This window comes from Aptenodytes patagonicus, chromosome 2 (assembly GCF_965638725.1).
Source record: "Aptenodytes patagonicus chromosome 2, bAptPat1.pri.cur, whole genome shotgun sequence".
In the NCBI taxonomy this organism is placed as follows: Eukaryota; Metazoa; Chordata; class Aves; order Sphenisciformes; family Spheniscidae; genus Aptenodytes; species Aptenodytes patagonicus.
The window spans coordinates 150,932,602-150,956,685 of NC_134950.1; the positions used below are offsets into that span (position 1 = coordinate 150,932,602).

At 37.9% G+C, this 24,084-nt stretch overlaps 1 protein-coding gene across 4 annotated transcripts in view; it reads right to left on the reverse strand.

Moving 5' to 3' along the window:
- NEBL (nebulette) overlaps positions 1-24,084 on the reverse strand; it is a 269,878-nt gene that overhangs the window by 54,462 nt on the left and 191,332 nt on the right. The window contains exons 7-14 of one of the 4 annotated variants that reach the window (XM_076331670.1): positions 19,245-19,346; positions 17,543-17,644; positions 10,542-10,649; positions 8,866-8,970; positions 5,920-6,024; positions 4,764-4,871; positions 4,433-4,543; positions 1,712-1,822 (exon numbers count right to left, since the gene is read on the reverse strand). The exons of the other annotated variants lie outside the window; for them this stretch is intronic. Coding sequence (XP_076187785.1) covers positions 1,712-1,822; positions 4,433-4,543; positions 4,764-4,871; positions 5,920-6,024; positions 8,866-8,970; positions 10,542-10,649; positions 17,543-17,644; positions 19,245-19,346 — 852 coding nt within the window. The remainder of the gene's footprint in view (positions 1-1,711; positions 1,823-4,432; positions 4,544-4,763; positions 4,872-5,919; positions 6,025-8,865; positions 8,971-10,541; positions 10,650-17,542; positions 17,645-19,244; positions 19,347-24,084) is intronic. 4 annotated transcript variants of the gene reach the window in all.

Below are 24,084 nucleotides of genomic sequence, written 5' to 3' on the forward strand. Positions count from 1 at the left end.
CCATGATTGTTGCTTTTTCCCCACAACATAAATTATAAATAACAATAACTAGGAAACAAAATGAATATTTCATCTTCAGCTTATCCAAGCAAGGATATATTTCTTGTTCATCAGCAAATGATATTAAAATGTAATACTGAAATATTGTATACAATAGCTGTACTTTTTTTTTTTAATAAAAAATTGAAAGATTCTCAGGCAGTGCTATTTCTAGTAGTAATCATTCTTTTCTATTATAGTTTATTCTGCCTGTGGAAAACAGGTTTTCTTTTTTCAAAATAAATACATATCATTAAAATATTTTCTTCTTACTTTTCCTGTTAACTATTTTTTAGGCTGTACATTAGTTAGAAAGAAGAAGGAAAATATCCTTCTATTCAATGCAATGGTCTGATCACTTATAGCATGAAGTTACAAGAACAAGAGCAAAAAGACTTTGTCTTCCATCTCTGTCTCACTCTGATGTGGAAATAAATGCGATAAAACAACTCTCAACTTCCCAAACCACATTTTTTTGTAAAAATGTAAGTTAATCTGTGAGAAGACATCATCTCTCTCTTCCTCTCTGCTAAAGGTGGAATGGCAGATGTTTCCTCCTAGCTTCCTAAAGTGTAAAACACCACGGAAAAGATAATCCTGAGGGTTACAGCTGTATATTCCTGCACTTGTTTACAGTGGTAAGGTTGGCCCTATGCATGGCATTCCCTCTGGTTCTTATGGCTATGTATGTATATGTGTGCAAATAAACATTATACCTATTAAATGAATATAAAATATATAAAATAAATATACATATTGCTCTGAAAGAATGACTCCCCAAAGGTGTGAAGTGCAGCAGGAGCTTTGCCTTCCCTCTTCCCTCCCCACACCCTCCAGCCCCAATGCTGCTTCCCAGGCAGCCTGTGCAAGCTCATCCACAGGAGCTGCAGCTGTGCCAGCTTTGGAGCTTGCAGCTCTGCTGAGCACACAGGCTTGCTGAGCACGAGTTCCTCAGGGAGGTCTCCAAGAGACAGTACACAGATCAAGGAGTCTTCCACTTCCACTCCCAGCCCTTCACAATGGGAGTAGATCGCACACTTAAGTGCTTCCACATAACCTCCGGAGCAACTTAGACCAACACAGTTAATACCAAAGTTCAGTTCTAAAAATATACTCCGGAAGGAGCCTCCACCTGTCTATTTGCATCGGATGAACCACAAGCTCAAGAAAATTCCTTTCTTCAGGAGCAACTCTATTTTTGGAAAAGGTTTTCACAAGTAGAATAATTTGTTTGGATAAAAGATCTTCCCAAGATTCCTGGCAGTCATTACCAATATTTATTTTCAGATAGCAGGTACATGATTCCAAAAAACTCAAAATTATTTCATTAACTTTTCTTTACAAGTCCATTAACAGTCAACTCTTTTTCCATTACAGTATTAATTATACTAGCTGAACAAATAAATAGATGGAAAAATGAACCCAGTTTTGAATGCTGTATCTACTGACCCCACTAACAATTTCCACTGATCTTTTAATTGCCTGAAAAATCTGAAATATTTGTCATAAGTTGTTTTTTTTCTATATTCTTAAAGCAAAACAGAAATAGCTTAAGTTTTAATACTTACGTATTTCATTGTAGAGTATGTAAAAAAAATTTGAACATTTTCAGTAGAATATAACAGAGAGTGAACTTTCCGTGACACCAATAACCTTGACTAGCATAACATACCTCATTTAGTATCTGAGCTGCGTTTTTCACTCTAATCAAATCTGGTGTATCTTCAAACACTGTCATTCCTTTTCCTTTCATCCCTTCTTCCAAATCTTTTCTATATTCTTTCTAAAGATTTTAAAAAAAAAAAAAGAGAGATTTCTCCACTTAATATTGTGTGCAAGATCTTGAAAAGAAATGCCACTTATTAAATGTCTGAAGGGTCTCTTTGAAATTTCTATGAAAAATGAATTAGCTGAAGTACAGGTTTCAGAGTTAAAATAGAATTGGTAATTATGAAATCAAAAGGTACAATGTTGAAAAAGTGAAAAGGTTTTAATGTAGTTATGTATTTTCCTGTTGTGCTCTTGAAAAATAGTCCTCTCCTATACAGCACTAGCACATTGTTTAGGGGCCTGAGCTGCTTCTCTACAGACATTTTAACTGCAGTAGCATTTGCTTTTACAGACCAATATATGCTGTGCTGCAGTTTCTACCGCTGTTCCACTAATGACATCACAATCAGGATGGATGCCCTGAACACTACACTAGGACCTGTTAAAATGACTGCTTGATAAATTATAATGTAGAAGCAATATTCCTACTATATCACTTCTGTGCCCCTCAAACACTGCACTGATATGATCTATCAACATTTAGCAACTGCAGCCTCCAGAGTACTCACATGTTCAGTATAAAATTAAAAGCACACTAGAATGTGCCCATGGACATTTGGTTCTTTTTCTTCCCAGTTCCTAGAGAGCTGATGTAAGCCCACTGAAGTTAAAGTTTTGTAAGGATTTTTAATTGCTTTTCCCATCTCCAGTTTTCAGTTCGTTTTTTTTAAGCAAGGAAACTAGAAAAAATTTAAAGAAACTATTTTCCGGAATAATTTATATAGACATGAATTAACACTCCTAATCACGTATTAAATTTCATAAGCAGTAGCAAGCACCTTTGTCTCTGTATAAGCTCTTTATTTAAACAAAAGGAAACCAGGTATTTTCAAAGACGCTTCTCTTTACCATCAGAAGCATGTCCTACAACAAGCAGGAAACAACTTCTATTGATTTAGAATTATTAAATTCAGCTATCTCTTCTGAAGGAGTTGTGAATGTGGTTCCAGAGAAGAAAGTTCTTATTGTTACAAAATGCAAAATATTTGCAGAATTCTCTACAGTGGGAAGGCAATAGAATAAGCTGGAACACAGCTGACACTTTAAAAAAAAAAAAAAAGAAATAATTGAACAAATAATTCATTTTTAATAACTCCAGGTTCTTCTTGTTTCATGCAGTACCTATCTAAAGTTTATTAGGAACCTTCACGCAAAAATACTGAGCTATATCCTTGACTATGAAGAAATACATCATTTTGCTGAATCTTGAAAAATAATAATTAATTAGACTTATGTAATCTTTGGTTTTGAAACCTGTTCCTTGAACGTGGATATAAAATCATCTGAAATTCATGCAGTTATGCATTAAAATACCGTTTTCATTTTCTCATATTCTTCCCCTCTAGCTTACAAGCGTGGTTTACTCCCTAAGTAATGAGTCTCAGAACTTGAGGAGGTAAGAATTAGGGAACATCTTAATGCATGTAGCACTATGGAGGGAAGTTACATCAAAATTTTCAAAGATGAACATTTACAGCACATCTGCGACTATGCATGCACTAACCACTTCTGTGGACATTCAGCACGCAGTGAGATTAATTCAATGAAATGCAAGCATTTGCATTTTTCCCTAGTCAGTAGGCATACATGAGACATGTATGCATAGAATGGTACTGCACAAACTAGACCTAGCTTGAGAGTTGTCTACCTGACAGCCAAGCTTATGGGAATAAAATAGTAAGCCTAATCTATTGAACCAACCAATACTCAAAATCTAACATGAAAACAGTTTTGAATAACAATATAAAAAGACTAAAGATAGAAGGATTCTCAGTTACAGGAAAAAAGTGATTTAATTTACACTGCCACAGACAACTGAAGAACATTGGACAAATATTAAAGAAACAGTGGGCATACAGAAAACCTGCACCTTCTAACAAAATTTGCTTAAAGCAGATTATGCAATATCACAGCTATATTATGGAATTTTGGTCGTCTTTATTTTCATCCATAACATGTATGATAGATAATTATTTCAATTAAATTAGTTAAAAGTGACTACACACAGCTCGAGGCATCCATATAACCACAACAGACTATCACAATCCTGAAATAATTACTCAAAAGGAAAAACTGCCATCTGGACACCAACAGAAAGCCTCCTTTCCACCCCTCCATCTATCTGGAAAGCAAACTCCAGGCCCTCTCCAAAACTCTATCAAACAGATGTCTTTTGCAGCATGCCTGGAAGGTCACCAAATTTGGGCTATTTGAGCCCAGGGGAGGAACAAATTCCAAAACTGAGGCCCTCAGAGGGAATGTCCTGCCAACGATCCATTTTCTATGGAGTCATCTGATTTGTTCGTTTAACTGTTTTTCTGGTCCAGGTGTGCTGAGCTTTATCATTTCCTTATATTCATAAGGAAACTTCAAAAAGTATCGATTCTTATTGCAGGACTATTCAGAATATAAAATGACACGCTGCAATTTCTACTCATGAAGTCACTTTTGTATTTAGCTACCAAGTTAACCATAAGTTGTTCAGCACTCGGTAGCTTGTAGTGATGCTGCTTATTGCTCATTTACATCTTAACAACAAAAAAAAGAAATAAAAATCCTTCACCTCTTTCAGAAGGCTAGTGACTTGTTTTATATGCAAGAACTCTGGGGTCTTGTCTAAATCCATTGAGGGTCTTCCCTTGATCCCTTCTTCAAAATCTTTGCGATACATTTTCTATTGAAGCAAAAACAACAATTAGTGGTACATGCAGGTGCATTTCCAAGCATATTCCAGAAAGAACATTGTAAACAGACTCAATACTAATTCCACCATATTCTCAATTTATAAAACCTTTACAATCTGCTTCATCCATTTTCTTAACCTGAGTACAAGATGTCTGTTAGCTTCTCTGTTGATCTAAATTTTGCTAGTTCAAGCACACAGTTTTACTAACCTCACTTTGCATCTTTTGAGCCTCCTTTGAAACTTGATACATTGGTGTATCCACAAACTCCAGCATTGTCCTGCCTTTAGATTTTTCATAATTTTCTTTGTACTTGACCTAGGAAAATGAAAATAAATGCTGTTAACAGCTGAGAGAATGTGAGTTCTGATTGCTTGCTATGGCGACAGACAAATCCTGTCTTAGCCATACTCCTTAGAGGTTTTGACTTGGAAGAATCCTTCCAAATTTAACCTGTTGGAGAAATAGAGCAGCTAGACAAAGAAATTTTTTCTGGAGTAATTTATTCCTTTGCTTCAAAATGTCAGGCCTAGAAATGGTGAACTTTGAAGACAGCAGGAGTGAGGAGCATCAATCACAATCCTTAAACTAATTTCATGATTTTGGCTGAATGACCTATGTCTCAACAGTTGGCAGCTTTTCAATAGGATCCCCTGGCATGTTTCCATTAAACAACACATTTACTGTAAAAACAACAAAATCTGTTTCACAACCAGGCCCCACAGGTCTCTCTTTCAGGCTCAGGAGCACCATTCTGAAATGCACTTTTGTTTGTACCTGTGGGAAGGAAAGCTACTGCCTCAATAGAGTCTGGTCTTGCACCAACATTCCCCTCACAGCTACCAATGACCAAGACCTTAAAGCTAGCAGCAAAATCATATTGAAGGACAGAGGGTTAAGACACCAACATACATTTTTTTGCTAAGTCACAAAGCAAATACACTTTGGAAACCTGGAGAAGCCTTCTGAACTCATTCATTCCCACTCTTTTGATTAAGATGGGCAAACACATTATTTAGCTCAATCAATCAGCCTGTGATATGGTGGAATATTCTACACAAGCCATAAAGGAAAGCAAATAGCTACAAATTAAAGTATGATATTCAGAATGAGTAATATTTTAATTTATTTGTCTCTTCAAAACTAATAATGTCTGATTTGAGAAAAGTGTTAATCTCTTTCCCTGTCAGGCTTCTGCACTAAGTTCGGGTCCTGCAAAAACACTCTCCTCTCTCTTCATGGGGCGCTTCTGATTGAATATGCACTGTACATCACTGTAATTTGTCATGCAGTTTTGTGCCTGATTTAATCACTGTTAGAATGCTGCATTTTTCTCTTTGCAAGATATATTTATGATTGCGTATACCTGACTTTGAAGCACTGCATTTTCTGTGTGATGGATTTGTTCAGCTGTATCCGGGGTGAAATGATAGAAGCCCTTGCTTTGCTTAAATGATTTCTTATATTCATACTGAAACAAAAAATATCCAAGAATGTTTTCACAAACAAAATCCAGAAGGTTTTGTAATTTAAATACCATTTAAAATAACTATGAGAGAAACAGCATAAAAGAAACTATATTTTAGGCCTCCCAACTCAGGAGTTCCACTGCTAAATTTGAATTTAAAATACTGTGATGAAATGAAAAAAGGATATGATGAAAAATAACTTTTGTAAGTTCTTAGAGAAAACACTTGTCCTGCTCATCCAAAAGTCAAATGTTTATGTTCGCTAAAAAATGACCATTATTATTTACATTTGAAGTGCAGAGGAACACATATGATGGTCTGCATTTGCCTCCTAGTGGAAATAATTATAAATGTCACACAAAAAAATCACTTCTGTAGTGGAAACTAAAATTATCTCCATCTGTAGATACAGACTTTCTACTTTTACTCCATTCCTCAACTAATGGAACAAAATTTAAGAAAAAAAACAACTTTAAAAAATCGAATGAGGTAAATCGCACAAGCTTTTGCTACACTAAACTACAGGCACGAGATTCAGTCTCTTAAGTCCTATTTATTCACCCTGTTCCATAAAATGAAACACATCTAAGTTCCCTTTTTTTTTAGCCTGTAGTTCATTAGCATCTCAAAGTCTCTACAATAGGAACAGATTTAAAATGTGCAAAACAATAAACTAGCTGTTGTACATATATCAGTGTTTTTAATTTTATGTTTCCATAGTTCATGCCAAAGAGAATTACATGTATACCACATGAGGGGAAAGTTTCACCTTGTGAACTCTCTTCCTCATCAAAATAAAGAAAATAGGATGATTTTGACCTGTCAGAATCAGTCTATTTGTGTCCAAACATGCCCATCAAGCTTTCCTCTTAACTGCTAGAATTAATTCCCATGGAAGTTGACGTACAACAGCTTTGCATTGGTATTATAGTATATGTGTTTCATAAAGTTGCACACACTTCTACACTCTAGGTCAATCAGCAAACCAGTTCAATCAACCATATTAGTTTATGAGTTTAATTAACCATATAGGTTACAATGTATCACACCGAGACAGATGTAGCTATGTTACGCAAAAGATGAAGAGAAGCATAAAGTTCAAGGGAGAAGGGTGTACTACAGGGAAACAGCACAATTGGGCAATTAGCAAGAAGCTCTGTGTTTCAGAGGGGAAAAAAAAAAAACAGACCATGCAATCAGTCTTTGGAAATCAGTTAATGGCACAGTCAGGAAGACTGTTTCATACAGTGGAAGCAGACTTCAAGAAAGATTTGGTATGAGCTGTGAAGAGACAAGGCGGAGAACACAAAGAAGGTACTGGAAAAGCATGGAGAAAGGCAGGAGAGTAAGCCATGTTAAAATCAAAGAGGTGACATGGGGAGGTCAAATCTGAGAACGATTTTGAAAATGGGATTTCTGTAGAAGACAAATAGCTAGTGGAGACCTTAGGGTTGACAAAGCATTCTTCTTCCTGCTCACAGAAAGAAAAAATATCCACCAGCATCTGGACAATGCAAAAATCAGAGACTTAGTATTTATGGAGTCCTCAGAAGAGGGCATAGACAATATGAATCAACCCCTCCTAGGCAACAGAAAGAAATAAATTTTGCAAGAAGTGAGCTGCCTTAAGGGAAAGTCCAGGTTTCTATCTCATTAGAGATAAGATGACAAATTGATGAAGTTCATTCTGAGGGTGTTCATTTAATCAGCAAAAAGAATGCCTATCTTACCTTACACTGAAGGAAACTAGAATTAGGCCAAAATGCACATGAAGAATGCAGAAAGTGAAAGCTATCAACTCATTTATTACCCATACAAAAGGGGATAGTCAGTGTTAGCTTCACATATCAGAGTGAGACAGATAAAAAGCAAGCTTCAGTTCACCAAAGAGCAACACAAAAACCAAGTACAGACAGGAAGGCTGGATTATTTTGATTATTTTAGACACAAGCTTCCATAAGCAGGCACTGACTCAGAAGATGACCCAGTATGCTCCTAGTCATTAGGGCTAACCCTTTGTGTATGAAGTGCTCACCTCCTGCTGACCGTGAGCAATCCTCCTTCCCAACACCACCCACTCACACCTCTCCACAGCAGTTCTGCGGCCCTTCTGTGGTTTCTGGAGTAAAGACGACAAATGCAGCTAACCAGCCTACAAGAACTGCGCATGTAGCATAGGTGCTCTTGGAGTGGGAGAGAAGCTTCAGCATTGCACAGAAGCCAGGGGTTTCCTACCTCTTCTTCCCCATTTCAACCCCCATCGCTATCCTATGTCAGACCACCAGCCCCATCAAGGGGCATGTCTTGTTACACGGCAGAATGGAGTATGTGCCTATTACCTGATCCAGTGTAAGAAGCCTCAGACACTGATCAGAGAAGAAAGGCTTAGCCAGAAAAGCTCTAAGGGAAGCTAGCACTCAAGAGGCTGTTGATGGCAGAAGTCCAAATATTAAACTAGCATAATGGTCACTCCTGTACAGACACTTGCAGATGAAAGCAGTAAGAAAGATCTTAGGCAAAACGAGGTTTGCAAGGAAAGAAGTATCTTAGATCAACAAAGGAAAAAAACAGACAAGGTTTCAGACATATAAGAAGAAATACTCAAGTACCAGAAGTCTCTGTGATTCTTACCCAGTACATTAGTTGTTCTAGTAACTGAAATATCTCTCCCCAAAAGCCCTTTTTTCTCCACTACATCCCCCAACTATTATGTTTACAACACTACAGTCTACTACATGAGACCATGAAGCAAGTACCAAAAATTTATGTATTCTACAGTGACTATACATACTACATTCCTTACTACATATATTTTTCAGATCTTTCTTATAAAGGCAACTTACATCACTATGTGTTTTGCTGATATTTAAAGCGTGGTTTAAATATAGCAGGTTTGGTAGATCAGAGGCTGGATCATGTAGGCTTTCCAAATCTTTCTTGTAATTCACCTGGAAAGAGAATTCAGGTTATGTAAAATAAAGATTAACAAAATAATTCACAGCTTCATATTACACCGTGGCCGTCCAGAAACAGAAAGCATTAAGTGCTTGCCTGAACAACCTCTACCAGCCACTAGATGGTGGTCATTTACTATTATTTGGAGGAAAAGGAAAAATCAATACCAGATTCATTCTACTGAGCAAATATTTGGGAACTACTCAAACTTCTCCTCAAAAAGGACACTTACAACAAAATCACACTTTGTATGACTTTTCAGACTAAAAAGGAATTATTATTATTATTTCTTTTTTTTCTCCCCCCCCCCCCCCCCCGAAAACTTAAATCAAGGGTATCTTCTTCAATACTTTGAGTTTACTCATTTTAAACACTATTGATTCTTGTTCTTTTTCTCTTGATTCAGGAATTACACTAACTGTCCAAATAAAAAAGTTGTATATAAAACAGTTAAAGGGAAGTGCTCCTGGATATTTTATTTAATGCAGATTGCTTTCAGCAAAGATAAGCAATATAGTCACCTAATGCACTTCATTAAGTGGCAGAAGATAACTTCCTATCAGCCTATAGTAGGATTTTCCATACTTCTGATAGCTGGATGCTCATCTTTACAGGAAGAAGACTAGCAACCTTACCTATCTTGGATGACAAATCTTTTAAACTAACACCTTTAGTCACCTCCACGTATGTACCATGCTCTTCACTGATTTAGGCAGACTTCAAATCAACAATACTCAGTTTGCATCTCTCTTATAATAATAATTACTTCAATGAATTTTTTACTAAACATTTAGATTTCGGAAACAATTACATATTCTGTTGGACCCTTCCCAGAGCTGGCCTTTCCCGTTCCCGTTGGGTGGTGCCCCACACTTTGGAAACGCCAGACTACAGAGTGAAGGCTTATCTCTTGGCTATCTGGGATCATGGCCCCAAAGAAGAGCTCACATTTTTAGCATTAGACACACTGCTAAATATATCATCCCAACAGCATTATCGCTCGATATAGATGTTTTCTCCAATCTGGCTCCAGCAGCAGGCACCCATTGCTGAATCTAGTGACTCTTGTACTTTGTAATACCATTCAGAAGATCAACCGTCAGAACGAAGTCTAAAAGATAGACAACCAAATCTGAGCTGCTCATGCAATCTCCTTCTACAACCACTGGAGAGATGCCAGCACTTCGCTCCTCTAAAGACAGGCATCTACGACAGGTCAGAACAATTGCCCTCTAGACCTGTTTATTTCTTTTCCGAATACAAAGGCACCGAATACAAGGCGATTAGCTCAGAGCAAGCAGCCATACCTTTTGACACACAAAGTTAAGCGAGATGAATCTCATCTAAAATGGTTATGAAAAACTCTGCAGGCCCTTGGAGAAAGGCTTTGTCAGAAGCAGAGGAAGAAATGGATAACATGCTGTACCTGCTATACAGACACACTGTACAGCAGAGACTGCTGCTCAGAGTAATTCATAAGATGGAAAAAGAAATTCTGCTTGAGAATAAATGTTAGGTTTTTCAGGATGTAAATGCATGTAAAATACAAAGCAAATTCACTTACATCACTTGCCAAGGTGGATGCAATCTGTGTTTGCTTGAAGGAAGCACTGTCAAGAGGATTGTACTGGTGGCTCTTCATTTCCTTACTGAACTGCTCTTTGTATTTCACCTTCCACCAGAACAAACATATCTAATATTAACATGTAGCACTTAAAGAAGGCACAGAGAATTCAGACTACAAAGGAGCTTATTAAAGGCAATTGCCTTATCCATAAATCTTTAAACAATGAAGATGTTTAAAGAAGCTCAGTTTAGCCACACCTGTGACTGTCTTGTGCTGGTTTCAAAGTAATATTTATGTATCCGACTTTTACTAAAATAAAAAAATAATTTAAAATTGTCATATGCAATTACTGGTGCTGAAGGATTTATAAAAAGGAAACAGAAACAAAACCATATGACTCACCTGAGTAACCAAATAAACCAGAACTGTTTAACTAGCAATAATAATCTACTCGCTGAAAATCATTCAATTCATAATTAACATCAAAAATGTGTTTTTAACAAAAAAACAATTTATAAGATGAATAAATTGTAAAACTTGTCAAATAAATCACTTGTAAATTTTTCAACCACTTGAAAGTGGGAAGTCAGAATCAAACTTCCTACTCATCCATCTTCCCACCTCCAGGTCCATGTGTTACTCGCGCTGTCCTAGGCTGTCACCAGAGCCCCCAGGTCTATTTTTAATTCTGCCAGAAATTTCCCATGAGACCCAGAGGAATCTCTCTGTAGTACAGTCCCTTCGTGGGGACAATGCCTACCTCATTACAGTGTTAGAAAGCATAATTAAATGACTGTCTGCCATCACTTTCACTCTCTTCTTGTTAAAAAAAAAAAGGGGGAATGACGAGACGTGTAAGAGGAAATGAGCAATACATAAAAGTTGAGGCAATGGCATTAAAAGTAAATAAATCACAAAAATTCCATAAAACATGCTGAAGAACTGAATTCAGAATCTGAAAATATGAAATCAAACAAATAGTAAGTCTCCCTCCCTTGCCCCCCTTGTTGTGCATGATCATCAAACATCTGGAGACTTTGCACACATGCCTCGCTTCTTTCCAACAGCTGGGCATAATGGAGGAGAATAAAGTTCAGTCTCAATTATGCTGCTTTCATGAATGTTAGTCAGACACCCGATATCTGAGCCTATGCAACATCCATTATAATTTACCACACTCTGCATTAAATAAATACGCGGCTTTTTCCTTACTCCTTTTTTCTCTATTCCCACATGAATGTCTGATAAAGTGGTTAAACCACCTCAAACAATCTCCTTCAAATTTTTTTTTTTTCTCAGCTTTAGTTGTGGAAAGAATTTTCTTTTTCCTTTTTTGTTTTTCCTTGCCTCAAAAGACTCTCAGCATGGTTTACCCTACACAATCTCATTACGTTTAGCCACGATGCCAAATATTTCATTAATCAGGATAACAAGAAACCAAAACTAAGCCACCCAAACAGAAACTAACCGTATATGTTCAAGAACTACATTATGATTCCAGCACTTATGTTAATTTTTCAAAGGAAGGAAACTCTAAAACATTGTTACTTTTAAAGAGAAACTTTATCTGAACACATGATGAACTTCATAATCTTTCACACTAACTCTAGAAAAGAATAGGTAGGTTCATCTGGTTCATATTGTTTGATATTTGCCTTGGCTTTGGATCAAGTGCAAAAGCATATATCTGAATAAAAAGACACTGCCTTTGTCAAAGGCAAATCTACATTCTGTACAAGCAGTGAAGGAATAAATCAGGGTTTTTCTCTTTTAAAAGGTGTATCCAAAACTTGCCTTCTAATAAAAATCAGGCAGTGCTGGAATATGTGATTCAAAAAGCCTCCGAAACCAGGGATCAAGTCAGCATGGTGAGCAAAATTGTCTTTTACTCTTCGGGCATCAGATCACATAATAACAACATCGTGCACAAGAGTTTAAATATCCAGCTACTGCAGGCTGTCTCCTGCCCAGCCAACAAATGGCCTCAAACTGTGCAGGCGGACCGAATGCACAACATGGTCCTTGACATTCTTGTTAAGTGTGAAAACGTCACTGCCAAAGGGACCTCTCCTCACAACTGGCTTGCCATCTTCCAGCTGCAGCCGTTTCATGCCATTTTTAAAAAGATTTTTTTAGCAATACATTTCACTCTAGAGATTCCAGTAATAAATCCTTGTTAGTGTCACTTCAGATCACATCACTGCTACTGAAGGAAAGAGGGGGAGACAGTGAACCCAGTCTTCACAGGGCTATCTGTCCTGATGCCAATGTGCAGGAGCGTCCCAAATTTAAGGAGACCGCCCACCAATGCAACTGTAAACGTTCCCGTTGCGGTGAGGGGTGTCTCGGTATCTCTAGGCCCTGCTGCCTCATCTGGCTGCTCTGCTTATTGCCTTCGCTCTCCTCCCCAGCACCACCGCACATGTCGCTGTGGGGCAAAATGGAGGCCGCACAATAATATCAGATGACCCTGGTGGTATCTCAAGAGCACTTCCAGCAGTAATTTCACTCTGGCTTGTCACAGGGGATTCATCTCATTTAAAGCTACACACACATTCACTGTCTATTTTATCGGTATTTTCCTGTTTCCTTCTCCCTTTTGAAAGAAAGCGTGGGGTGGGAGAGGGAGAAGAGAGAGGAGCAAGCCCATGGATGAGTCACTGTGAAGTAATGCACACCGTATTTATCCTTCTTTTGAACAGGAAAAAGTTATGAATGCAATTTAAAGGGGAAAAATATGCCTGAGATAAAGGGTTCTGATTAAAAACAAGGAAGAAAAATACTTCATCAGTGTTTTCTAAAACATCTGAAGGGGGGAGGTCTTAGCAATGCTATAACATGGTGGAAGAGCAAACAAAAAGTGGGAGTAGAAATGACGGTTGTTAGTGGAAGCTTATCTAGAAATTTCATCGTTAACCAAAAGCTTTATTTTAATGAAGTTTTAAAACGATGGCTACTTATTTACCATCTTAATTAAAGTCTTAAGTTTGTTTATTTTTTTAGAGAGTATGTAGTGGGGGTTAATTTAAAAGAAATGCATGTAGGCTGCTCTCTAATTGTTGCTGAAGAGCAGACTTTGAGGGCTTTTAACACAACAACATCCCTGAAAAACCAAACTGGTTTTAAATAAGGCCTGGATAAACAAACTTCTCATCAGCCTTGCACAAAACCTATAAAAGTCAGAATTGCAGCTGGACAGAGCAGTGTCTTTTGAAGCTTTGCAGCAACATTCCTAAATCAAATCTGTAGTTCAAAGCTGTTCACACAGGGAGTGTTCAGTTTCAGAAGTGGATGACATCACCCACTTTTCAGATTTACAAAGAAACTACAAAAAATGAATCATTCAACCACTGGGATCCCAGGTTGAAGCAGACACTTGCAGCTAAAGCATTTCCTCATGACCATATGAAAACATTAAAAAAAAAGAAAAACCTGTCAGAGCACATAGATATTGAAGGAAATGTAACATAAACAGGGCGCTAAATTAAAATATTGGTCGCTAAAAGCACTAGCAGAGTTTAAAGCAAAGAAAGACTGAGAAAATCCTAGGCTTTTTGTGTTGTTACTGATAACCTCAGAGAAGGTACATTTTGAAAAACATTCTACCTCTAACAATTTTATCCCTGAAATAATAAGCACCAGATCCAGCATAAAATACGAATATCCAAAATTAGTCATCGTAAAACCAATTATTGAACACCATAAGGGGAATACTTCATACCAGCAGCTCTTTGAAAAAGCTAATAAAATGCATTAGAAGACATAAACAAGAGCTTGTTTTTAGAAAAAATACAAAAAATAACCCAAATTATACAATGTACATTCAGCAAATTGACAAGCTTCATGTTTTCACAAGGGCTAACACAGTTTCTGTTTTAAATTTGGTTTAAAATCAACAGAAAGGGGTTAACGCGTGCTGTGGGTAAATATACTAGTTCTGGGAGCTATTATTTTTGCTGCTGCTGTTGTCAAAAGCTTTGTTAAATTAAAAAAAAAAAAAAAAGGAAAAAGAGAGAGAAAGAAAGAGGGTACACTGATTTTGTAGAGCCTTGAGTGCCAGTCAAACATTAACACTATTTTCTTCACTTTGTTTGCCTTCCTGCTTGCTTTGATTGCTTTCTCCCTTCGTTACACCCACACTGCCTGACCTCTTCTTGCTCCTGTTCTCTATACTCCCTAAATTACCTACCCATATGCACCACATTAAAACATGTTATCATCTTCTCTTCCCATTACATCCATCAGAATTGTCAACTTTGCAAATTTGCTGTGAGGGTCAAATAACTACTATTTCTCTGCATGTCGCAGCTTATAGATTCATGCTATTAAGAGATATTATCAACTTTCAGCACAAAAAGTTTATAATGCTCCCATTTGCTGAGAAACAAATGGAAACCCTAAAAGCCAGAAAGTCTGGAGACAATAAAGAGATCATTAACTTTACTACTTTTTAAATCTTGTAATTGTTACAAGCCTGCTCCACGATCCTTGCATGAAGAGGACTGATGTGACTGACCCACATTTAGGGTTCTTCCTCTCCTACAGCACAGGTGCATTCCTCATCCTGCCCCACCACCCTGCTCTTTGGACACAGGGGTCATCTTCATTTTTCTGTGCTCTTGATTTATGATCAGAGTGTCTAAGTGTTATGATGATTCAAATAATATATAAAAACATTAGACAACTCATGGCCACTGCCCTTCTATCAGAGGAGATGGGGAATTGCTGAGTGCATCTCCCCACTGCTGAAAGCAGCCTGGTATTTACAGCCTTCATCCTGCTCTATGCAGATGGCTGCCAGAGGAGCGTCAGGCTGAAGCACTGCCTCCCTTTCTAAAAGTACGTGGCCCATGACACACACTGCAAGCAGCCACAACAGTGTAGACTGAGGAGAGGACAAGAGAAGGGAGGATCTCAAAACCTGGATCCAGGCGCAGTGGCTGCAGAGTTTGGACGACCAAGGTTTATTAAGAATCTTCTTTACAAATAAACTGTAAGCAAGCTACATTTTGTCAACTGCTCCTCTCTTCCTGCCACACCTTCTGCACTATTTGGACTCTCTAAAGAAGTTAAAATTGCACACCAAATGCTCTCTTCTGCAGAAGGATCTCAACTGGAACTGCTGCCATCCCCGTCCCTGGCAGTGAAGAGACTCTATTATAAAGCTTTTGCAGATGCAGCATGCGTTGTCCAAGAGGAAAAGCACATCTAACAAAAATGAGATAAAAAGTGCACTGATGAAGCCTGTGATGCAGCTGGCTCAGCACCAGCCTGCAGGACCCCATGATCCAGCTGGTATTTTTTGATTGTTGCAATTGCTGGCCACAACCTCAGGGCTTAGTGAGATGGAGAGGGCTATTGGAAAGGGATCCGCCTTAGTCCCATTTGCGACAACAGGCAGCTGCAAGCCCACTAGATTCTGAAATAGGCTGCACAGAAAGGAGTGTGTAGGCACCCACTGAGTAGAAATAAAGGACACCACACACTAAATTTAGATATGAACCCTTTTAAAAACCACTAAAGATGTTTGCTAAATGACAGACAGCTCCCTTTCCTATAAATGACAGCAGCATAGCACTAGCTCTTCCTAGAAAGCATAGGTTGACTTCCAAGCCTGCACGATGCTAAACACAAAAGAATCTCTTAACACACTTGCCCATCAGCAGAGGAATGAGCACATGCTCCGTTACAAAATGGAAGAAAGAAATCTATTTGGAAACCACACAATAATTTTGCTTCTGAACACATCATTAACAAAGCAATAAAAAAAAATGTATTTTCTTCTTTTTCCCTTTGTGCGGTATTAATGCTTCAAAGTTAATGATGGTCCACTGTGAAACAGGAAATCATGTAGCAGATATCTAAGGACAACATTTGGTGACAGCAAAAGGAGCTCAACCTCTTGCAAGCAGACACTGCACTGTTTTGCAGCTTGTTCTCTATGACACATTATTTTCATTTTATCCTAGTTCTAGGGAAGTTGTTTACTATCTAGCCAAATCACAAGCATTTGTTACACAACACTGATTTTCAGACTGTTCTAGTGTATACACTACTACACTTGGGGTTTTTTTCTAGTTCTGGTAAGACTGACATGGCCTTCTCCAATCAAAGGGCATTATCCTCCTCCTACAGGAGGGCAGAATTTGTTCCTGGGTTTACAAAAGCTCGAAGTGTAGCCTGACAGGATTGCTAGCAAGGATTATGCAAGGCATTGTTAAAGAACTACTCTAGAAAAAAGAAAAAAAAAAGAAAAAAAAACAAGAAAAAAAAACAGGTCAGCAGTCAAAAATTCCTTCTCATGATGTCAGGCTGATCTGTAGTAGAGTCTTATGAGTAGATCTTACAAGGGTAGAAGACTCGTAAGAGGAAAAGAGGGAATATTTGTGTTTTCAGGTTTCTTTTTAGTTATGGACTAAAGTAATCCCTCCATTTTTCTCCTTTTTTTTTTCTTTTTCTTTTCTTTTTTTTTCTTTTTTTTTTTTTTTTTTTTTTTTTTTTTTTTGAGGTTAATATGTAACAGAAAGTAATACATAAAAGGTTCAGTTTCAGGGGGAGGGAAGGCGGGTGCTTTACATGTCAGGCCAAATTCAGATCCCATTACTCACATTAGCAAGCAGTTACATAAAAGACCCCAGTTACTTCAGTGGGATTAATCACAGGGTAAGGCTCCACTCAAACTGAGTGAGTGGCAAAATTTGCCTCTAAATTACATACAGTTAATATTTTAGAAATCCTAGATAATCTGTATAAATATACACCATCTCCACAAAAGACACGTTGTAACAGTCAAAGTTCATTGTATTTTTGCATAAAAATGTATATTCTGTTTCCTAGGAATCTTAAATTTATCAGTCATTGCAATACTGTATGAAAAGAGTTTGAGAACATAATCTTCATACAATTAGAGCTAATCATCTAAAAATCTAAATATTTTCTTGCATTACTAGGAACGAGATATCTGAATGAAGTCATTGTAAATTGACAGAGAATCTTACTTGGCTTAACAGTTTTGAAACTCCTTTAGCATGTTCAAAATCTGGTCTTCCAAGTACAGCAGGCTCCTTATTCATCTCGCCCCTTCTTTTCTTGTACTCAGCCTTAAAAAAATGAATATGAATCACTATTAAATTGTTTGCTTTTGTTTTATCAAGAGAAACGTAAACATTAAAGCTAGTAGAAAAAGTCTCATTTAGTGATCTACATTGACACTACTTTCAGAGCAGTTCTAATCAGCTCCGAAAAAGGCCCTTCTCAGGCTTCAGCTCCTTAACAACGTAATATTTATTTATTGTAAAACGCAATGCACAGCATTCACAAAATTCAACTTTAACCAAATGCATAGCTTAAGTCTGAGAAATATTGTTCTCCCAATCAAGGCAGAAGGAGTTACAGTGGCTCAGTATTTCTTACGACAGGGTCTGCAGTTTACACAAGATTATTTGTAGCAGCTGAAACTAGTCTTGAAACAAAACTAGGCTGAGGGGCAGCTTTTTTGAAATGTAAGGTCAAATTCCACTCTCAGCTTTACCACTGCAATCTTGCTGGATGATAGTGAGGTTGCATTGGTGTAACAGAGCGGAATTAGTCCCGCAGGGCTGGTGTTACATGACCTTTCCAGCTGAACTGCCTCCCATGCAAATTGCTGCAATTTTTTTCCACAATGCATTAGAAAACAGCACAGATGAATCGACAATAGGTGCTTTGCAATATCACAAACTAAATTACCCATTGCCTAAAATAGGCTTCTTGCATTACTCAGGCACTGTGAATCAGCAAGGACACGTCATAACAACAGACTGAGAGAAATAAAAGTCCCAAAGCCACTCTAACTCAAAGGGGGCTTGAACAGCAATTAGTAAATTTGGGTGTTGAACATACGACTTAGTAGAAGTTCTTGGTTCTCAGAAAATCCTGAATATTCAAAAGGTGAATCTCGGGTCTCTTGAAACTATCTCTCCATAGGTGCCTAGTCAATCTCACATGAAACTATTAGCAGTTACCCAAAATCTTGTCTCAGGGCTCTTAATATATATATATATATATATTGTTTGAGTTGTCTACAATAAAATATTAAACTGCATCACACATTGCTGCTTCTCAAACTGCTCCTTGACCTATCCATTAGCAGATGTCATGGTGGGAGGAAAAACAATTTGAGAGGGGAGTTCGGGGAGGAGAGCCCCCATGCAAGAGGCAGCGTGTTTGCACAGCTCTCAGAAGGACAGCGGGGAATTGCATTTCCCTGGCACTGCTGGCCAAGATGAGAGGAGGAAGGGGAGTCCTGGGATGCGAGCTTCTCTTGTACTGAGGTGAAAAAAGGCTTGGTGTGTCTTCTGAAGTGCAGTATAGCATACGAGCATATGACTTATTTTGAGAATGGTTATCATGAATAAAGCTGAAACAAAACGAACTTTAGTAAGCTTAACGTTGTCTTTAGATTAATGACCAATAATTGCAAAGGTCATACTGTCAACATCAAAACAGAAGAAACCCATAACTTTGTAACATACCAGGCAAGGGGGTTTTTTTGTTGGGTTTTGGGTATTTTTAGTCAAACCTCCATATCAGATTTAGGGTTGCATGTTTTCTGCTCGTGACATTTGAGAATTTCAGCAGCATTCTAAACAATCTGACTGAAATTGGAATAAATAAAACAACATGTCTAAAAAATACAAATAGAGTAACAGGAGAACATACATCACTTATTATCTTTGTTATCTCAGTTGCTATCTTTATGTCTGGCCTATTCAGCACTTCAGTGTATCTATGAGTATCTTGCACATCCTTCTTATACGATACCTGTCAAACAAAAAACAGTTTTGTTTAAAACAAACAAACAAAAACGTTTTAACTTTATAAATAATACTCAGCCATCAAATTCAATAGAACTCTGCCTAATTTATTCCAACACAGTCTGCTTGACAGGGATTATTTAGTAAGACGCACACACAGGCTACCAGAATAAGGAAGAAATTCAGAAGCATAAAATACAATATTAAAATGAAAAATGGTTTTGCTTAGAAGCATAGAAGAAAATGAAAGCACTGCAAAGACCCAAATATTAGGTTTTATCATTAAATTTCAGAGGACTTCTAAGAGTACAGCATTTTTTCTATGCTGTACCCTTTTTTAATATAAACTACCCCCCCTACAATACTGAGCACCACAGCCTAGCAGATCGCAGCTACGCTGAACAGAAACTGTAATTCTACCACGGTGAATGTCTTTCTCAGTAATAGGCAGCCATGTAGCTGGTATGTAATTCAATGACACAACTCCACCCCAGCATCCCCCACTCCCCACAACTCCACTTATCTGCTCCTTTACACAATCATGGGAACAAGAAGGCTGAGTGTTCCAGCATGTGGAGTGCAAGACTGAATCTTTCTGTTTGTGCAAAAGCCGCTATTATAATGAATGGGCTCAGAAAACTTTGGCCAGAAGGCTAAACCACAGGTAGAAGAGTCCAAATATTCTCCATTTAGCAAAGCAATCACAGGAACAGCATAGACCTCAGGGACGTTGCAGAGCTCCGAGACCACAAGTTATCCTTCTTCTCCCTCTCCAGGGTCTGTAGACTTTTTCCTCTCCCTTGCTGTAGCACATGTGCCAATCTAAGCCAATTTCCAAGAGCTGTCTTACTGAATTATTCTGAATGATTAAGAAAATCGTCCCTGGTTATCAAAAGTATCTGAGAAATTGAAGTATCACGCAAAAGTTAGAAAAAATAAAATAAAGTCTACAGGAAATAGAAAGTATCAGAATAATTCCTGCTTTACTTTAGATTTTCTTTTGTTGTTTAACAAAGTTAATCAACCTCTCAAGACTGTATTTTACCATCTAGAAAGTCCTCAGCTTGAAGCTTCACTTATAACCTCCGCATCTAGCTCCTATTTCCAATGTAAAGTTTTACTCCAGGTACAATGCAACAAACTCATAAACTGCAGCACCCAACGACAAATATAATTTGTAGAAATGTTATTGTAAAAAGAAAAGAAAAAAATCTTACTTTTTAGCAAATACTTTACAGGCAACAGGAAAGTAATTTTGCATCCATATGGCTTCAGCTAAGTAGACAAGCTAAATAGGCTTCACTGTTGGCCGCTTGCCCACAAATAGATCTTACAATTTTTAACCTACAACGAGTGACACACAAGCGTAATCACTGATAAAATAAATAAATAGGTTGGATGGTATCACCTACCAAGCAAATAGAAACTGTTTCTTACAGCTTGTTAAAACCACTGGAAGTTTTGGTTTGGTTAGGTTTAGATTTCCTCTATTTTTTTAAGAAACTAGATGTACAGACAAGCATTTGCAATTCAGGGCTTTACATGAATTTAGTTAATTATATGCTGTTCATCCTAATGACCACATGAGGTGAGGTGAAAACCACAAAGGCAGCAGAAACAGGTTTCTGAATAGTACCCTATCATCCATGTAAATTGCAAATTAAAGGCCAGCATATGTGCTCAAAATAGAAATTAGGAATGGAGTGAATTTAACAACAGAGAATCAAGAATAGTGGTGATAAAGTTGAGGAAATGTGGTCACTTATTGCTCCCAAATGACATGATCATATAGTACATGAAATAATGGATCATGGTTAATTTCAGGGGGGGAGGGGGAGGGGATAAGACAGTGACAGTCCTTTATATTTCACCATTTTCAATTATATTAGATGCAAGGCCAATTGCTATAGCTTTCCCTGAGTGAATTACTATTCTTCTTGCACCTAAACCAGTATACCTATTACTTATGTCTGAGGGAAAGTCATCTAGCATTTTACAAATGTCTGCAATATATATTTGCTCCATTCTGCAGCTTGTCATACTCCGGTGAGAATAAAAATGTTATGCAGCAGAACAGTAGTTTGTCAGAGGTAGGCCAAAGAAAGAAAAAATATGTTTCCCATTTCCTGAATAACCTCAGTCCCTGGATGCTGACCTTTTCCCATTGGGACAGTGTGCTGGCCTCTACTACACAGCTGCTATTCTGTTCCATCTAGTGACTTTTTTTTTTTTATAGTGCTATGTTAGGACAGTAAAACTAGAGGTATTCCAGGAGAGCAGGGGAACAGATGTAGACAGGGCAAAGCAACCAGCTTGGTGTGTGCACCCATGGGCACCAAGAAGATGAAAACTGGAGAAGCCTATGAGAGACGAGAAGAGAAAACAAAGCCTGGTCAAGCAACAAAAGAAAGGAAACAGCAGAAGCACCCAGGGAAGGAGACATCTTTTCTCCTGAGTTGGTTCAGCCCCTTACCAAGAGGCTCAAACCCTGACTGGAACCTCCAGGCATTACACAATGCCCTTACTCAATCTTCACCTCAAAGGATTACTCAGGCTCTACCAAAAAACATCACCAAAGGCTCAAGAATTACTCCTTTTTATGAGGACCACAGGTCTACAAAATATCTGCAGAAACTGATCTGTGCATAGGAATAAGTAACCGAGATACTGACAACTTAAGAGCAGCAGTGAAAGACCTAAATGGAGAGTTACAGCAGACCAGTGGGAAATGCAAGCGAGAAAGAAGCTGGGACAAAAATGGGAAAAAATTGTACCATCTCTAGTTTTGAAGTTGCAAACAGTAAATTATAAATACTAACTAAATTTAAAGTGTTTTTCTACCCCAATTTGAAATTACAATAAAAAGTGGTTACATTGTTGCATATTTTTAAAAAAACAACGATAATCTGAACAAAAGCCATTTCTCATCTTTAATCCCAAATGGGATTACATACTCTGAATTGCCAGTAGTTTTTGCAAAGCATGGAAAATATTCAGGGCTTGCTCATAATTAGTAGACTAACTGTAATAGGGCCAAACCTCCAGCTCTTATGAAAAGGCATAAGGTCCACTGAGGATAAACATGCCGGTCTATTTACTCCAGCTGAGGGTCCTGAAGATGCTTCACCTTTCATGATGGTGCCAGTGCACTGGAATGCACTACAATGCTGCAAAGTAAACAGATTTCTAACAAGGCTGCAAAACATCTCAGGTTGTCAATCAACAAACGGAAACTTCTGCTACATGGTGACCCGAGCACACCTAGGTTTAAAGGACTGAGACCTTTTCTGAAGTCTTTTGTCTTCTCCGCTATTCCAATTCCAAAACTATTCCAGGCTATAGGTAATAAATTATTAAAATAGGCACAAGCAGCTATGAACACGTTTTGCCCTCTTAAGATGCACACACAGAAGTCGGCAAGGAGCTGGGCACACCTATCCGCAAGAGAATTTGTCTCTTACTGTTCGTCCCTGCTTAGTATTTTCTGAGCTGCAAGTCCACTAACTAATGGCCCGTCTCTGCCCCCTTTTCTCTCATCTGCACTTTGGGGTCCATCAACACTAAGAAAAGACTAGCTGGTGACAATCATCATTGGCAACAGCTTTTCTGATCCCCACTCAAACGGTGTTGAAAACTGTGTCCCGGCTCATGTAGAAGAGACAAACACATTTCTGGCCCATTACAGATTGATGCAGTCATCCTTTCCAGTAATGGGCTTGAAAATTGATTGGTCCCAATTACATCAGGAGTAAACACATCATTTTCAGCACCAGTTGGAAGTGGTCCAGGGGGACCTGCTGTTGACAACCACTGTCAGCAGAAAGTTAGTCAGTGAAAGGTGATTTTTCTAATGCAGATGCTGAACAGAGAGCCAGGAGAAGCTTGACGTTAACATGATCTGCATCAAAACAAACATCGACATTTTGGTACATTATTGATGGTATTTAAGCACATCAAGTTTAAGATCTGCTGATTTGGTCTTATCAGAAAGAATGTAAATTTTTTTTGTGTGGATTGTGACTGCACAATATCCCAAACATGAAAAAAAAGCTTACTCCTAAGACAATATAGACTCCTTAAATATTCAACTTTAGATGATCAGTGAAACATTATAAATTACCACTACTGACATCATATGGACTGCAAAGAGAATACATACACATCAAAAGTTTGCCCAACTGTCAACTAACATTTTAAAAGCAGCACTGTTTCGTACATAAGCGTAAGAGAAAAGATACCAGGGCTCCAACCTCAGATCTGCAAACTGCCTTTTTAATGTCCACAGATGAGTCTATTGCAGTTTTCTTATTTGTAACATCAGAACACCCCTTCCTTATTTCATACAATGTAATGCTGTGAGGAGAATCGGTAATTTTAACCAAGCAGAACTTACAAATTGCTGTACAAATACTTAACATTGTTTCGCTATTCGTAATGCCCAGTGATGGACCAGGTCATGGGACAGACAAAACTGTGATCCACAGCTTTGAGTACCTTCACCAAATGCTATGTGCAGCTTCTACCCAGGCACAATGCTGCAAGTGTTTTCTTTGCTTTAGAAACTTAATTGCCATGCCATTTCACTGTTCAGTTACATTCTTCCATCCGTTTGATCCTCAGCTACACACACTATTTTGTGACCTGACGGTTTCCTAAGGGCCACCACCTAATTTTGGTCCCAAGTTTGGAAACTTCTAGATGAGCTAAATGACATCAGCTACATGACAGGCATAAAGTAGGCTGAT